This window comes from Capronia epimyces (assembly GCF_000585565.1).
Source record: "Capronia epimyces CBS 606.96 chromosome Unknown aczIQ-supercont1.3, whole genome shotgun sequence".
Lineage (NCBI taxonomy): Eukaryota > Fungi > Ascomycota > Eurotiomycetes > Chaetothyriales > Herpotrichiellaceae > Capronia > Capronia epimyces.
In genome coordinates this window covers 3017902-3034032 of record NW_006912906.1, presented here as the reverse complement: position 1 = coordinate 3034032, position 16131 = coordinate 3017902, and the positions used below count along the sequence as shown (strand labels likewise).

Below are 16131 nucleotides of genomic sequence, written 5' to 3'. Positions count from 1 at the left end.
GCCTTTGGCATCCTCGGCCGCAGTCGAGTGACTGATAGCAGAACGAACAATTTTTGCCCAACGAAAGACAACACGATCGTCGAGTAGATGCGAACCCACAGCAACACCAACGGTCGATCACACAGTCTAAGAACCGGCGTGACGTAGAGGGCGGAAGTGCTCTTGCATCGTCTGCTAAGCAAGACGTCCGATCGGGGACATATGATGGACAGCGTTGAGACATGGATGTGGATGCTTATGATGGTGACACGCACGGCAGAGCAATATGTTTCGTTCAGGTCAATACTAGCCTCACCCTCTGGGGCGCAGATGAGGCTAAAGGGTCTACCAACTTGAGCTTTGACATAACTGTCTATAGCATGGAAGCTGGTCGAATGAATAAATATTGCCGAGGACTCGAGGCATGTCGGATAGATGTTCGTGTAACAGACGAAGATTTCCCATCACCGAGTACGCCTTGTCACTTGTGCAACTGGATGTGTAACCATGACGGCGGCGGTGCGAGGTGTTCAAATAGGACGGCAGTCAACACTCACTTGCGTGTAAATGTGTCTGCAATGCAATGGCTGTCGAAAACGACGTTCTGTCCACCGATGGAGCAGTTGAAGCTAGAGAGAATGTTGGCCACTCCGCGCCAAATATGCCCGTCAATCCAGACGAGCGAGATGTCGAAAAGGCCCAAGATCCGGAGACCCGGGGACAGAGGCGTAGGCGCGAAATTGAATCATGAAGGGGTAAAGATATCAGCACTAACAACGAGACATAGACTGTTTGACTTGGTGGCTCTCCAACATATTGAGGGTAATCAGAGCATGCCCAGAGGAAGAAGAATACAACAAAACAAGGGTCATGGAAAGTAGGAACATCCCCCAGTGTCCCATGACAATGCTGACACTGACGCTGAACCTGCCAGTTGAGAGCAACCCAGAAGGATGGCCGAAACTCGCGGCCGTTATTGATAGCGACCCTGCGTTTATGATTTTCCGCCGTTTCGGATACCTGCGAGCCAGGCTACTGGTTTGGCATCAAGACCGCCTGCGAGAAATCGAGCAATCGCTGGAAGATCTGGACTGGGAGGATTTTGACAATGAGGCGACACGGAGAGCACTTTGCTGCCGTCAGGGAGACGATCAACGACATCCCGCGAAACGGAAGGAGTTGTTCGTACGGCTGAGCAATGAGCTCAAGCTTTATGGTGAATCTTGTCCGACAACTAAGGTTATAGCACCGTCACTGACCATGAACAGACGAGCTCTTGCAACGGTCGGCCGCCATTCGCGAATACGATGCGCCGAGTCATAGAGATCGTGAAGCCATGGCAGGGCTTATCTGGAATGATGGACAGCTATCTCACCTTGACAGAAGCTATATCCAACATGTCGACGACCTAATCGCTGTTTGCAGTGACAAGGAATCCAGCTGGATCCATGGTGTGTTGCTAGCGCTGTCGTTGAAGATCACGACGGGAAGATCTCTCATCAGGGTAGGAAAACGGTGACTTTGCAACCAGTCCTGCTTCTAAGGCTCACTGATCGCAGTATTGCTTCCGCAGTAGCACGCAGCGAAGAAAGCTCAACGGGGAATCGACACTGCACCTTGAGTTGATCGACAAAGAACGCTTCGACGCATTTGTCGCATTTGTATTCACCATGATTCTAGTCTGTCTCATCATGGGTCCAGTTATGATCTTGTACAGGATTCGACACATGGACGGGTATCGCCAGATGTTAGTGGCGTTGGCGTTCGCATCGTTGTTCGCGGGACTGTGCTCCAGTGCCACGAGTGCGAAGCGACATGAAGTGTTTGCTGCCACAGCAGCGTAAGTGACCACCGATGGCGCCAGACTCCGATTCTAACTTGAAAAGGTACTGCGCCGTCCTACTTGTCTTCTTAGGTCAAAACAACTGAGGCTCTGCGGGAGGAGTGCATAGACCATTCGCCAGACGTCAGACCCATGAAGGTAGCTCATAAGGCGGGCCGATGCAGGATCAGAAAGTGCAGATTTGATGGCGGAAGGATGTCATTCACAAGATTCATGTGGTGGTACGGTCGATCAGGGACAATGGAAGCTCCCTAACCTTGGCCCATGTTCGAAGCCACATTGTATGATTTCGTGATGCCAGACTCGAGCCCGTATCTTAACGACATTTCACCCAGGATAGAATGTGTACCGCATCCAATGCGTGCCCTCGAATGACCTGTCAAGTCACCATTCCTTTCCTTCGTCGTGCTGAGGATCCGCCGGTTCAGGTGAACATGTCACACGAAGTCAGGATCCATTAGAGGCACCGAGTTACTCAGTCATGACTGGTGGTCGGATCCCAGCTGCACGGGACATAAGAATCTGGGAAGTCGAGAGCTTTCATATCCTCTTTGTCGAGTTCAAAGTCGAAGATAGCCGCATTTTCTTCGATCCTGGAGGGCGTCACACTCTTCACCAATGGCACAAAGCCCTTTTGCAAACTCCAGCGCAGCAATATCTGTGCCCAAGTCTTGCCATGTTTTTCTGTCAGAGCCTTCAGAACGGGCTCATCCGCACGCTCGCCACGGACGATCGGGCAATAAGCTTCAATCACGACATTTCTCTTGCGCGCCCATTCCACAATGTCATTGCGAGGAAGCCATGGATGAAGTTCCCATTGACCAACGTCGATGGTACCGCCTACGCCTGAGGTCTTGATGTAATCTTCCAGTTCGTCAAGATGGTGGACGCCATAGTTCGAGACGCCGATTGATCGAATCTTGCCCGCTTTCTGGGCTTCCGCGAGAGCTTTCCACGCGCCGCATCTGGCTTCCTTGCCGCCGTAGGGCGAATGAATCAGATATAGATCGATGTAGTCCAGCCCGGTCTGATAGAAGGACGACTCAATAGATTTCTTTGCGGCCTCGTAGCCCATGCTCCTTGGGGGGACTTTACTGGTGAAGAAAATCTCTTCCCGCTTCAGACCGGAGTTGCGAATGGCATCGGCGCAGGGCTGCTCGTTACGATATGCCCGGGCCGAGTCGACATGTCGGTAACCGGTGCGGAATGCATGCAGCGTGGCCTTTTCGCACTCGGCAGCGGGAGTCTGGTACACACCATAACCGAGGACAGGAATCTGGTAGCCTGAGTTCAGGGGCAAAGCGGTGTTGATGTTGAATTTGGCTGGGACTTGGGCGGCCATGGTCCGGGTGTGGTTGATGGCGAAACTCGTCGGAGCTACTAATCGTTGGGGACGCTGCAACTGTTTACGCAGTGCCGCCGATCGCATGACAGAAGGGTTGAAAGGAACAAAGGTTGAGCGGCTAAAGGGTCTGGGTCTGATTCAGGGAATCCAATCTGAGGGGACAATGTGAGCAGGCGCAGGCTGCGAAATGTATCCGTACATGGGATTTGAGGGGTGTTTCCATCGTCGCTGCAGGTGGAAATATACTGCCGCTTTAAAGGTGCAGGAACGAGTCACCACCACCACCACCACCACCACGACGTATTAGTTCAAATTAACAACTACATGTCCAGAAGTCGGTTTTCAGTTAAATCAGCATGAATATTGTCTATACTCCCTACAGCACGCAGTAACCACGAGAGTTGGGCGCACAAGGGTATCTGAATCTAGTATCTAGAGGATTCCGTCTTTCTATCCGAGTCTTGATGGGAGGACACTCATTCTGATATTCAACCCCGTCCACGTCTTATAGGGAAATCACAACTTGGCCGTCGGCTGTCTTGCAAACACCACCTTGTCATGGATACAACTGACACAAAGCTTCCCATCGACGAAGATCTTTCCGGAAATGTTGGCAGTATTCCGTCCGGCGGCCTGGATTTCACAGTCTATTGTGACTCTAGAGCCGCCCGGAACAGGTCTTAGATAGCTCATCGTGATTGTTCGGCTGACGTGGCCTCCATCCAGAAAGCCCGGTCGGGCTATGGTCAACAAGGCCGCCGAGGTGAGGTTGTCCAAAATGGTGGCCGCCGCACCTCCATGTAGATTGCCAGATTTGTTGCACAGATGGGATCCTATTTCCATCTCCCATTTTGCCACGTTGGGTTGGACGTCAACCAGCGTTAGGTTTTGACCGACAGCATGTGTATCGAAGCCGGAGTAGTTTGGGTCTTTGGTGATCACGTCAAAGACGGCCTGGACGCGCTCTCGGATAGGTAGACTGGTAAGCCCACCCACTTGGAAGTTTGGTGTCCTGGGCGATTTGTCCTTCGTCATGGTCGGATTAGGTGGTTGTAAATACACTTGTCGCTGGTCGAACTTGATCTCAGGCCGGCTGGGGATCTGCTGGCTGTCAGAGGTCCAAAAGACGTGCTGAAACCGGACTCGATGATGGCGAGCTGAGAACAGAAGGAAAATGGAAATGGAAAGGAACCCTCAATTTACAATAAAGGACTCGGGGACCATCTAGTTCATTCCTTTCATTCCTTTCATACCTCGTCGAGTTGATGGATCAATCACTATTACTAGGAGTCTCCTCATCCTGGCTCATCAACCGAGGTTCGGCCCCGTCCAGGGCACTATCCCCCGTGATAAGATAAGATGGTTTCGGCACACCTTCTGCATTAAGGAAAGGCATGTGATTGGACCGTCGCGCGGCGCAACGGCACTTCCCATAATTCCCAAACGGCTCCCGTCGGACTTAACCAAAGGCCAATATTAATGAAATGGTAGAGGGAGTCCAGTGTCTACTCTGTACTATTATCTAGCGACGAAGGGGGCAGTGTAAGCGTTGGCCAGGGTTCCCCTGCTTACAGAGTACTAGTAGTAGAGTAGTACTCTGTACGGATACTCCGTACTGATACATGTTCCTGGTGAGTCGTTACCCATCTCTTGTCGATCCTTGTAACTGACTGGCTGATGGCAGAGCCGCCAGCGCAATGCGTCCCATGTGCATCTTGCTTCACCACGGGCCTGCACTCTGCATTCCAGCCGCCCTCGTCCTCCTTCCCATCTGACATCCACCTCTCGACCCACTCATTTCAGCCTTTCGGCGCGTATCGAGGCCCTTCCTTCCTGTTCCCCTCATCGATCGTCCCCTCGACCATGATCCCGGCGCATATCGACTGTCGAGATGATGGACGAGGACGACAGGGCGGAGAATGGCACGCCCGACCACGCCAAAGCATCCAAACGAGACCGATTGAAGGGGGCCCTGGCCAGGACCAAAAGCAAATTCAAGAAACAACCGGGGCAGAATGAAGAGTCGGACAATATCCTCAGTCATGATGTGGATGAGTTCCTCTCGGCAGGCCGGGCATCGACCTCGAGCTGGACTTCTGGCCATGATCATGATCGCCTTGTTCCATCCACCCCTATTCCAGCATTGAACCCCTCGTCGATGGAGCAGTCTTCCAGACCGTCGTCGTCTTCTGACACCGTCCCTCGACCTAAACAATCGCCGAGACGAATCCCGGTGCCACGGATCGACGTGTCCAACTCGCAGAGATGGCCGACTGCGCAGCCAATCGTTCCGCAGGAGCACCACGGTGACGGTCCCGAGTTTCTCAGTCCCGAACACCAGACTCGCAGCCAATCAGCCAGTTCGATACGAAAGCGCAAAGGGCGTGGTAGAGAATTGAGCGTCAGCTTCATCGAGGCCCCTCCCGTAATCATCGGCGAAGGCGGCGACGAGGCTCTGGTCCCTCCGGTCGAGATTTCCAAGGCTCGGGCGAGAGCCAGGTCGTTCTCTCCGATGACCAGTCGATCCGAATCCCAGACTGTTCAGACCCCAGATGGGAAAGGTCAAGGGGTTGTCAATAATAATTCCAATCCTCAACCAGACGCTGCTCCTCGACCCGATCCGCCGGATATTCTGCGACCTAGGGGGTTGCGCAGAGTCCAGACGGGGGCCGCATCGGCCAACTCGGCTTCGGCTTCGGTTTCGGCTTTGGACAAAGAGTTTGAAATGACTCTACAACTGGGTTCCGCTGTGAACTCGCCGGACGGGCCAAGCGCGTCGCCTCATACCCAAGAGATCATCGCCCCGAAGCCAATGCGTCCTCTCCGGCCACCACCACGTCTCACCGAATCACCGGAACCTGAAGTGGTAACAACCTTCGCCACGGACGACGCCCGGAAACCTTTTAGAGAGGGAGACATTCTCCGGCTGCATCATGAGCGCGACATGTCAGATCTGGTAGATGATGGCAGTGCCAGAGGAGCAGGAGCAGGAGCATCGAGGAGAGGAACAAGTCTGGAAGATGGTCGGCCGCCCCAGAGGACATGAGCCAAGTGGACTGCACTGAGTATTCTTCTACATAGACTGTTCTTCCTGTCTAGTCTAGAGATACGGTTGGCACGTCGGCAGGATCATTCATTCCTTGATCTCTTGCCTGATGGCTCTGAACCCCTGGATGAGATCGTCCAGGAGGTCTCGGTCATCCTCGATGCCGACACTTATCCTCAACAGGTCCCTTCCCACCGTCGAGTCGGACATGGTCCGCCATTCAATCAAGCTCTCCACTCCGCCCAGACTTGTAGCGTGGTGGAACAGGTGTAGTTTGCTGGGCAAGGCGCGGGCCAGGTCGGCGGATTTCAAAGATATGGAGAAGACCGGACCAAAGCCGTTGGGCATCTGCCTCTTCAACCAGGTCTTGTAGTCTTCGGTCTGCAGGCTGGCATGGTAGACCTTGCTCACTACCGACTTGATGATGTCCACATCCGCCCGGGACAGTCCCGTGCCGACGGTCCTGCCGGTCAAAGCGCCGTCCAGCGCGTCGACCAGCCTCTGGGCGCCTGTGCTTTGCTTCAACAATCTCAGTTCGAGGGTGCGCACACTTCTCACGCCCAGCCAGGCCTCCAAGCCACCCATGACGGAGCCGAGGAACAACCGCTCCTCGACCATTTTCGGGATCCATTCCTTGTTCTTGACCGCCAGAACGCCACACAGCATGTCCGAGTGTCCCCCAATGTATTTGGTGCCGGAGTGCATGACGATGTCGGCGCCATGCTTGAACGGGTCCTGCAGCGGCGGCGGGGCAAAGGTAGCATCGACGCTGAGGTAGGCGCCTTTCGAATGCGCCAGGTCGGCGTAGTGCTGGATATCAAACGCCTCGCCCGTCGGGTTGATCGGGGTCTCCAGGTGCAAAAGGTCGCCCTGGTGCAGGTCTTCGGGCTTGCAGTCCAGCGGCAGGAGCTTCAGTCCCGACAGCTTCTGGTGCAGGCCCAGCACGCCGTGGCAGCCGTGGTATCCCGCGCCGATGGCCACTCTTTTGGGGTTGAGGAAGGTGATGAGCGCGTTGAAGGCCGACAGGCCCGACGAATACGTCAGGCACGGATTGTGCAGCAGCACGCCCAGGATGGCTTCGAGCCGCGAGCTGCTGTGCGTCGTGTGTCGCGAGTACAGGTGCTCGGTCGGTTGGAAGGCCGGCTCGCCGCGCTCTGCCCACGGCCGCAGCTGCGACGGGTCTTGATTGTAGCGGAACGTCGTGCTCACGTGGATCGGCGGCGCCACGTCGTCCACCACATTGAGCGGATCGTCGGCGTGGATCGCCTGCGTCGCAGCCGACAGTGACTTGATGTCTAGGGCGTGAGAGTCTTCGATCGTGTGCGCGTCGACACCGCCCGCCGCCCCAGGTACCTTGTCGACGTCGTCCGCGTCCACCGTGGGCTGGTGAACTCCGTTGGTGGCCATTGGCGTCCCTGGATTGCGGTTGGGGGGGAAAGGGAAAGGGAAAGACGGAGAGGAGGCTTTGAGTCACAGCTCGAGGTCGAGGTCGAGGTCGAGACTAAACTAAAGTGAGGTCGTGCGAGTATTAGTATATAGAAGTAGAGGTAGAAGTACGGAATCACTCTGACTTACATCCTTGTAGGCATCTTTTTTGTCTTTCGGTCGATAACGTGCTCGATTATGGAACAGGTCGATGGAGACGTGATGCGGGGACTGACGGTGGACACGAGGGTCTTGAGCATGACCGGACTGTCTGACCGAAGCACAGTCGGCGAGTTGAGTACCACATGTCATAGTAGCTGCTGTAAATCTACTGGTCTGACAGAAACAATTTGTTTATTGACTGCCGCAGGGCGCATGCGCTGTTATCCGGCCTCGCCGATGCGCCGAAGCCTGCGTTTTCGTTTTCATACCACCGTCGCCCATCGCCCATCACCGGCTGGTGCAACCTACGCTCTCATACAACACAGCAACAAAAGAAGCGCAGGTTCAAAGCACCTAGGAACATTAAATGACTCCACTAGATGGACACACAAAAGATCGGTGCACTGACTTGGAGAATATATAGAAGAGTGCTCATGACATTACACCATACCAAAACTACAATCAACCAGGTTCATCACATCTGACCCGACCGTGACACAGCCAAGATACCCTCGCTAACGAAGACAACACACAATGAATACTACTCTGTGCGCCTACGCCATAGCGTCCACTTCAGGCCGTGCCCACGACGTCCTTCCCCTCCCTTCTTTATTTCACTGGGTTGGTGACGCCGGGATGGATCTTCTCCAAGATATCCGCTAGCTCGTTCCAAATCTTCTTCGAGGCCTTGTTTCCATCCTCGCTCCGCACGAACGCCGACAGCGCACCATCGTTGGGCAGGCCGTCGGTCATGTACTTGCCATGCGACTCCGGGCCGGCCTCGGCAGCCGCCATCAAAGTGCGACTCCCAACCTCTGTTGAGCGGGCGAGAAAAAACTTGAGAATTGATATGATGAACGGGCCGTCACGTGAGAGTTCTGAATGACACAGACCTGGGTTGAGATAGTTGAGGACGACACCGGTGCCGCGTTCGGCGATCTTGGGCGCGATGGCGCGACAGACCAGCACCTCGAGGAGCTTGCTGGTCGGATACCGCTCGCCCATGTTGGCTGTTTTCTGGTCGGAGAGTGTAACAAAGCTATTGGCGGCCTTCCATTCGGGAAACTTGCTATGGCCATGCACTTCGCTGGAGACGATGGTAAGGCGTGGGTGAGTGTTGTAGTCCCGCGCCGTGGCTTCGAGCTTGGGCAGAAGCAGCAGCGCCAGTAGGAAAGTGCTGATGACGTTGACGGTGACGGTCCGTTCGTGGCCTTCAGCCAGCGCGAACTTGCTGACTGCAATCCCCGCGTTTTCCAGGAGCACGTCGATGCGGGCCAGGTCCTTGGCTGCCCGCGTTGCAAAGGTCTGGACGGACTCGTACGACGCCAGGTCAAGCTTCCACACTTCAATCACGCCGGGGCCGCAGTGGGTGGTCTCTTCAATTTCCCGTCGCGCATTTTCGCCGGCTGAGGTGTTGCGCACCGCGAGGATGAGTTTCGACACCCCAAGCCGCGCAAAGTGTCGGGCCGCTTCTTTTCCCAGACCCGTGTTGGAGCCCGTCACGATGACAGTTTGCCCCTTGAATGATTCTGACGGGTACTTTGGCTTGACGAAGAGCTGGGAGTACAGAAACCCCATGGTGACGGACAGATCGACAGTTGGTTGGTGGTTGGGGGAGTAATGGGAGGTGTGTTGACGTGGGATGGGATGGAGACTGGATACAGTATCGCGTTCGTGGTCAAGAGGAGATCAAGTGCCGTCAATCGAGAGCGTGGACACTGGACGGCCGTAAAGTATGTATGTAGATAGATCTTCTCTACTCTACACAATGCACATACGGGCAGGTGCCTAGGGTATATATACATACCTGTCAAAGTATCCGTCCAGCTCCCGTTCAATACTCGACTTTAGGGATCCTAAAGCCCGTGATTTCCACAGGCGCCATGTGAACGTGCACGTCCCATCCCAAGCCAATGTAGACAGTCTCATGGTGGCCACATTTGGAGGTGTGGAAGCCGTTTCCATCTCATCCGGTCGCATCTGGCCCCGTCGCCCGATCCCGCGCTATGCCGCATCGAGAGAAACCCGGCGAGAGGGACGTCATTCGTTCTTGGTCCGGAGTACAGAGTATATAAGGTATACTGCACCATGCTGTAATCTCCCCCAGGCTCCCATGAAATCTCCCTCAGGCTCCCATGTCCGGTCGATCCCACTGCATGTCCGGTCCATCGCATGGCCTATTCCCCGGAAATAGTGTTATTTCCATGTCTACATCCATGCCATGGCCATCGCCAAGATGCAAGATGCAAGATGCATGATGCAGGAAAAAGACAACGACAAAGAATTAATCCGCGCGGATGAGATGCCTGCCGCTAACGAACGGTATGATGGCACTCGTGGCGGTGTTATGGATGGTGGTGGTGGTGGTGGTGGTGGTGTATACAGAGTCAAGGTAGGTTGTAGGTTGTAGATTGTAGATAGGCCATAACGAGCGACACCATCTGCCTACCTCATATTATACCTAATGCACGGGCTGGCACTGAGTTTGTAGGACCAAAAGGCGTATCAGGGAGACCGTACGTCAGGTTTATCTTCGGGTCTCGTCAGAAGAAAGGAGTGGCCTGCACGTTTCTCATTCTCAGGGACGTCGATCAACACAATCATGCGGAGGATATGTGGATATGGCAACGAAGAAATGAACTGTGAATCAATGAACGCTTTGATTTGGCAAAATGCAATGCCTTTTGTTTTTGTCATTTGACTGCAACGATGGCAGGTTGAAGGTATATAAATAATCCTAACTAAATAATGGTTTTGCTGAACTGCTCTGTTGTCTGTTTGAGATGTGATATCGTGTATGTCATGATATGGAATGGTTCGTCGATAACGATAAAGCTGCTACCAATGATATAGGATCGAAAGAGGAAGGCTGAAGACTGAAGACCGGAACGCCAAATATGCAAAGTTGATCAGCCCGCCGACTGGGTCCAGGACGGTGATCTGTGGTCCCAACTCGAACATTTCAGTCGACGTTGATCTTGACGTACTCGCCCTCGCCCTCGTCGTCCGAGCCGGCTCTTTCCCAATCACTCATCTCATCCTCGTTCGCATCATGTGGCTGATGCTGGGCGTTGGTGGTGGTGGTGGTGGTGGCGGCAGCGCCATTACTGTCCTCACGCTCGTACAGAGGCAGCGTGTCGACGGTGGCGTTGGCATGCTCCAACCCCAAAGTTTCAGAGCGATCCTCTCTGTGAGCCTCCTGCTCGGCTTCTGCGTGCTTGCCCTTGGTGTCTGAGGCACTATTTGACGCAGCCTTGGCTGGGTATGGCCGGGTGGTTTGGGCTGGTTGCGTAGCTTCGGCGCCGTACAAGCCTTGGTGGTCACTGGTCTCCTCAGCTTCGACAACCCCCGCAGTCAGGTATGGCTCATCGTCCATGTCAATGTCGTCGTGTCCTTGTAGATGGTCGACCGACGCCGCGGAAGGCGAGCTGTCGACCCGGACTTCCTTCTTGCCAAACTTCTTCTTCTCGATCTTGGGCACGCTGACAATGAGGACTCCATCGACCATCTTGGCCGTGATGCTGCCGACGTCGACGCTGGCGGGCTCCTTTTGCGTGCCAAGTCGGATGTTCTTCTCGAACACGCCTGTCTCGCGCTTGCGTCCGTCGACCACTAGGTGGGATAACATTTGTTCGTCGGCGCCCGGTCGGTGAACCACTCCGGCAATGCGCAGGTTGGAATGTTCGTCGTCCCATTCCACCCCGACGTCGGATTTCTTCGCCCCGGGCAGTGATAGGTGGATGATGTAGTGCGAGGCAGTGTCGAAGATATCCGTTCTCGGTTCAAAGTCGCTGTCGTGAGAGCGGGGCGAGGTGAATCGGCCAATATCCAGACCGAACCCTTCGGCAGCCGAGGCCAGGTCGACTCCTAGGCGTTCCCCAAGATTGTTGAGGAAAGTGCCCAGTTCGAATGGCCCCGAGCTCGGGCGTGCTCCAGGCCCTGCAAACGGACCGCCGTGGGGTGGTGAGCGTGAATTAGGACCGTGGTGTCCAAAGCGGCCTCTGGGACATCCTCCGCGACCACGAGTCCAGCCGAAAGGTCCTTGACCGTGCGGGCCGGAGCTACCTGCTTGTGGTGGAGCAAATGGGTGAGGCCCAAACATGAAGGGGCCTGCACCGAAGGGTGGTGGCGGCGGTGGTCCTCGATGACCCCCTCGACCCCATGGACCGTGTCCGTGTGGACCATGACGGCCGTGATGGTGGCTATGGCGTCCTCCACGATCGTGGGAGCCTCTTCTGTGGCGACGGCGACCTTCTCCCTCACTCTCGCTGCTGCTGCTGCTGCTGCTGCTGCTGCCGCCGCTCTTTTCACCATTGAATGCCTGGTCGAATCGTCCGCGTCCGCGGAACGGTATGTTCGTGTCTTTGTCCTTGGCCGGGCCTTCGGGACGGACAGTGGAGGGATCTACCTCTGGCGGATCCGCGATGGTGGCTTCCGACTGCTTGCCTTTCGATTGACCTTTCTCGCCGGCCTCAGGGGAGGCAGAGGGAGCGGCAGCAGCATGTGGTGGTGGTGGCGGCGGTGGTGGTCCGCGGTATTGGGCGAACATAGGATGGTCCTCGATACCATTGATGAAGTCCCAGAAGGGATTGGGTGGCGGATTCATTTGGAAGAGCGGAGGTATAAAGATGGGAGGCATGGTGGCGTTTCTCTCACTTGATTACAGGTGCTTTGAGGAACTGATAGACTCTTGATTGTAAGGAATGAAGAGGTTGATGGCAATAAATAGGATGGAAAAGGTAGAACAAGAGACTGCGAGGGAACAGAGATCTTATAGCCCTTCACACGTACTCTGGACGCACCTTGACGTGAACGCTGACCCCGCGGCCAGGCAAACACGTTTCCTACGAATCCCAAGGGTCGCGATAGCGCGCCACAGCCGTACTTAGCGCTCATGCTAGTATCTTAGCTCGCCATATGTAGCCTCACTACACAGCCGGTTCTGGCACCAAAGGCGCTAACTGCGGCACCTAATTGCAGTACTTTTGCTAAATGTGAACGGACATGGGGATTGGTTAATTTGCAAAGGCCACCCTCGGGCAACGCAATCGTGGCGACACAGTTGCTGGCCACCCTTTTGACGTCGTGAACTCTGATGCCTGGACGGCGACGCATCAGCCACACCACCTGGGAGAAATGGGAGGCGAAAGCTAAGAGTCTCGGCCCCGTGTGGTGTTGCCTTTGTGATCCATCGGCTTCTATCTCGTTCTCACTTGATGTTACGTGAGCACCCTTCGGGCAAATCCAAGTGTGAGTGACTACTGGTTCGGCGCCGAACACTAGATGTATGTCCGCTGGGCCATGGAGTGCAGAACCCTGGCTCTTTTTGGGCGATCCCCATGAGCTCATGGATGGTAGACCATTCCAGCAGCGGGTAAGTAGTATTACTGTGTAGTTCTCACTCTCAACTCGACTCACTGGTTTCAACTCGACTCAGTCACCATATCTCAACTCGCCCTAGCCATGCCTAGAATACGACCGTTCTATTAGTGAGCGGTTGCAAATGCCAAGCCTTTCAAGCCACGATGACGCTAAGCCTAAATGAAAGACCACCTTAAAACTCTTAGAATAAGTACTCTCTAGCTCAAAAATCATCTAAATTCCACCACTGAGGAATTTGCTGATATCTGGCAAGATGGCCGAGTGGTCTAAGGCGCTAGCTTCAGGCCCATTTGATTGGATCTGCTAGTAGGTAAAACTGCGTGGGTTCGAATCCCACTCTTGTCAACACGCTTCATTTTTTGCTTTTTTGCAATCTTTCTGCACGCTGCATTTTTTCTTAGTCGTGTTGAGAAAAATTATACAAGTACATCGCTTAGAGATTCCGACTCGTAAAGAGGCACAGCTTCTATGTCGCCTTTCCTTGGACCGGGAGATTACTATACCATTCTATCTAGATTCTCGTTTAGCTCTAATATTTCCCACGTCTATTCCAGTCTATCTCATGGTCGGTGTCTATCTCGGGTTTCTTTTCTTCGTGTTCTACAGTAGATGTGTCAGTGTCAGTAACCGCTGACTCGACGCTTCGCTTGTCTGATGATTCTAAATAGACACTGATAGTTCCCCTCTCTTACCTAAAATCTATATTTGGTCCACATCACATCACTCTGTTGATAGTGGTACAACACTGACGGCGCCTTCCGCCTTTCGAGGGTCGACTTGCTCTGGACTGGCTGATTCTCCTCCATCGACGGACGACGACCGAGGATGTTCGAGGGCATACTTTCTCCTAAATGGGAACAGGTCAGTCAGGTCAGTCAGGTCAGGTCAAGTCAGGTCACAAAGCCCAAGACCACCACCACAACCACAAGAAATACAATAGGAAGGGTGTACTAACTCAGATCTCCGATGGAGGAAAAACACGACCCAGGTGAAGCAAATCAGGCAGAAGGAGTCGACGGCGGTGAAGGTATAGCCCTTCAGGAATTGGGGGGCTTCGACAGTCTTCCACACCAACAGCGGGGTCCAACCGGTGGTGCTCTGGGCGACGGCATTCATCAGTACCAGGGTGAGAGCTCGGCGCTGATTGTCGTGGCGCAAGATATCGTTGGTCCAGCCGTACAGGACGCTGCTGACGCCCAGCTCAAAGTACGACATGCAGAAGGCAAACCACTTTGCGGAATCGGGCACGTCCCAGATAGCGAGGATGATACAGACGATGATATTGACCGTCAATGCCATGGTGATGGCGCCGGGCGGGCGCAAGACCAAGTCGGAACTGAAGTTGACCAGGAGAATCCAGGCCATGCCGAGACCAGGGGCCAGAGCGCCGAGCGAGTTGATCCTCGACTCGGAGTATCGATCCAAACTCTGGAGCCAGAGGAGGAACTGGCCGTTGACGGCGGCCGCGGCGTTCCAGAACAGCGAGGCCCAGAAGGTGAGGTAGTAGATCTTGGAATCAGTGAAGATGTCCTTGAAGATCTGGAGCGACGGCCTCAGTCCCTGGCCCTCGACAACGCTGTGGTTGGTGTCGGAGAGTCGTTTGCGCGCCAACGTCAGGTCTTCGGCCGTGAGAATGAGCTTGTTGGGCATGGCCGGCGTCCCCGGCCAGATGAAGACGCCCGCAATGCCGACCGGGAGCGTCATCACCGCCACGATGATGAACATCCATCTCCATCCCGCAAGTCCAGACACGCCGTCCAGGTGTTTCGACGCTCCGCTCTGGATCAGACTAGCAGTGACGCCGCCGAACGTCAATCCGACATAGAAGATGCCGCCCCGACGAGCCAATTCGTCGCGTCGATACCATGCGCCCAACACGTAGTGCACACCGGGGAAAAAAGCACTCTGTCCGAAAAGAGGGAAACAAACCGGTCAGCGTGTCTCAAAGTGGAGTTTTATGTTCCGCCAGTCCATGAATGGGGAAGTATAAATGAATTGTTTTTTTCTTCTTTCAGCTTACCGAGAAAAAGCCCACAAAGAACCGGTACGCCATGAACTCGGCGAACGAGTTCCCACGGTACTGTAGCAGGGTAAAAATGCCCCAGGCTATCTCCATGCCCGGAACCAAGTAGTTCATAGGGAACAAGGGGAACAGCAAAGCAAAGGGCAATTGGCCCAGCACCGCGCCCACGGTGAAGATGGTCTGGAAGCGGACGAGCTCATTCCCGTGGAAATCCAAATCTCTCGCGAGCCCGGACACGTATGCATTGCCTATCAGTACCGGTGGATGCGGACGTCAGCCATTATGCCCACTCAGCTGGGCTGCAAACAACCCAAAAAAAACTTGATCAGAGGGATCGGGATCGGAATCAGGATCGGGATTTCTCACTGATATTGGTACTGTCGATATATTCCAACCAGAAGGCGATAAAGGCATAAGGGATGATGAGCAAGTCGAGCTTGAGCAAGAGCCGGCGCTCCTTGGGGCCGTCTGACTCGGCATACCAGCGATACCAGGGCAGGCCTTGACGGGGATTGTGCGACATGATGATGATTATCCTCCTTAAGTCTGCCTAATAAGCGACTAGGTGATAGTGACAATCACAACAAAGGAGAGGGAGGCTGAGGCTGAGACCGGCTCTGGGTCTGGATGAAGGGCAAATCGACCAGGATGGATCGAGGCTGAGACTGAGACTCGACGTGCAGCGGCCAGATACTACTATTATGTAGTATTTCGATCTCAGCGAGCCCTCGCAACCATTCTATCCAATCCATACTCCTTTCTCCCGTATAGTAAGTATGGAAAAATCAAATCCCAAGTCGAAGACGACAGACAAGATGAAGATGCCGTCATCTGAGCACAAGCACCTCATACACCGCTAAGTCTGCTAGGCTATGGGTGAAGAGCGAGCTGTTTAGATAGAGTACACGGTTTTCTCTCCACACCGT

The 16131-nt window shown here is 54.4% G+C and overlaps 8 protein-coding genes across 8 annotated transcripts; 2 read left to right on the top strand and 6 right to left on the bottom strand.

The window, feature by feature from the left end:
- Positions 1-849: 849 nt before the first annotated feature.
- Positions 850-1823, top strand: A1O3_04361 (uncharacterized protein; the record flags this gene model as incomplete). Its single annotated transcript, XM_007734490.1, has 3 exons — positions 850-1195; positions 1248-1483; positions 1539-1823. 3 exons carry the CDS (start codon positions 850-852, stop codon positions 1821-1823), a joined length of 867 nt encoding a protein of 288 aa, XP_007732680.1.
- Positions 1824-2297: 474 nt separating this feature from the next.
- A1O3_04360 (alcohol dehydrogenase) lies at positions 2298-3251 on the bottom strand (the record flags this gene model as incomplete). The annotated part of the gene is made up of 1 exon (XM_007734489.1): positions 2298-3251. The coding sequence occupies one exon, from the start codon at positions 3249-3251 to the stop codon at positions 2298-2300; it is 954 nt and encodes a 317-aa protein (XP_007732679.1).
- Positions 3252-3683: 432 nt separating this feature from the next.
- Positions 3684-4202, bottom strand: A1O3_04359 (uncharacterized protein; the record flags this gene model as incomplete). Its single annotated transcript, XM_007734488.1, has 1 exon — positions 3684-4202. The coding sequence occupies one exon, from the start codon at positions 4200-4202 to the stop codon at positions 3684-3686; it is 519 nt and encodes a 172-aa protein (XP_007732678.1).
- An 856-nt stretch (positions 4203-5058) lies between these two features.
- A1O3_04358 (uncharacterized protein) lies at positions 5059-6213 on the top strand (the record flags this gene model as incomplete). Its single annotated transcript, XM_007734487.1, has 1 exon — positions 5059-6213. One exon carries the CDS (start codon positions 5059-5061, stop codon positions 6211-6213), a length of 1155 nt encoding a protein of 384 aa, XP_007732677.1.
- Positions 6214-6300: 87 nt separating this feature from the next.
- A1O3_04357 (cystathionine beta-lyase) lies at positions 6301-7620 on the bottom strand (the record flags this gene model as incomplete). The annotated part of the gene is made up of 1 exon (XM_007734486.1): positions 6301-7620. One exon carries the CDS (start codon positions 7618-7620, stop codon positions 6301-6303), a length of 1320 nt encoding a protein of 439 aa, XP_007732676.1.
- Positions 7621-8409: 789 nt separating this feature from the next.
- On the bottom strand, positions 8410-9378 carry A1O3_04356 (alcohol dehydrogenase; the record flags this gene model as incomplete). Its single annotated transcript, XM_007734485.1, has 1 exon — positions 8410-9378. The coding sequence occupies one exon, from the start codon at positions 9376-9378 to the stop codon at positions 8410-8412; it is 969 nt and encodes a 322-aa protein (XP_007732675.1).
- A 1384-nt stretch (positions 9379-10762) lies between these two features.
- Positions 10763-12439, bottom strand: A1O3_04355 (uncharacterized protein; the record flags this gene model as incomplete). Its single annotated transcript, XM_007734484.1, has 1 exon — positions 10763-12439. One exon carries the CDS (start codon positions 12437-12439, stop codon positions 10763-10765), a length of 1677 nt encoding a protein of 558 aa, XP_007732674.1.
- A 1463-nt stretch (positions 12440-13902) lies between these two features.
- A1O3_04353 (uncharacterized protein) lies at positions 13903-15728 on the bottom strand (the record flags this gene model as incomplete). Its single annotated transcript, XM_007734483.1, has 4 exons — positions 13903-14029; positions 14138-15087; positions 15203-15453; positions 15572-15728. 4 exons carry the CDS (start codon positions 15726-15728, stop codon positions 13903-13905), a joined length of 1485 nt encoding a protein of 494 aa, XP_007732673.1.
- Between the last annotated feature and the right edge of the window lie 403 nt (positions 15729-16131).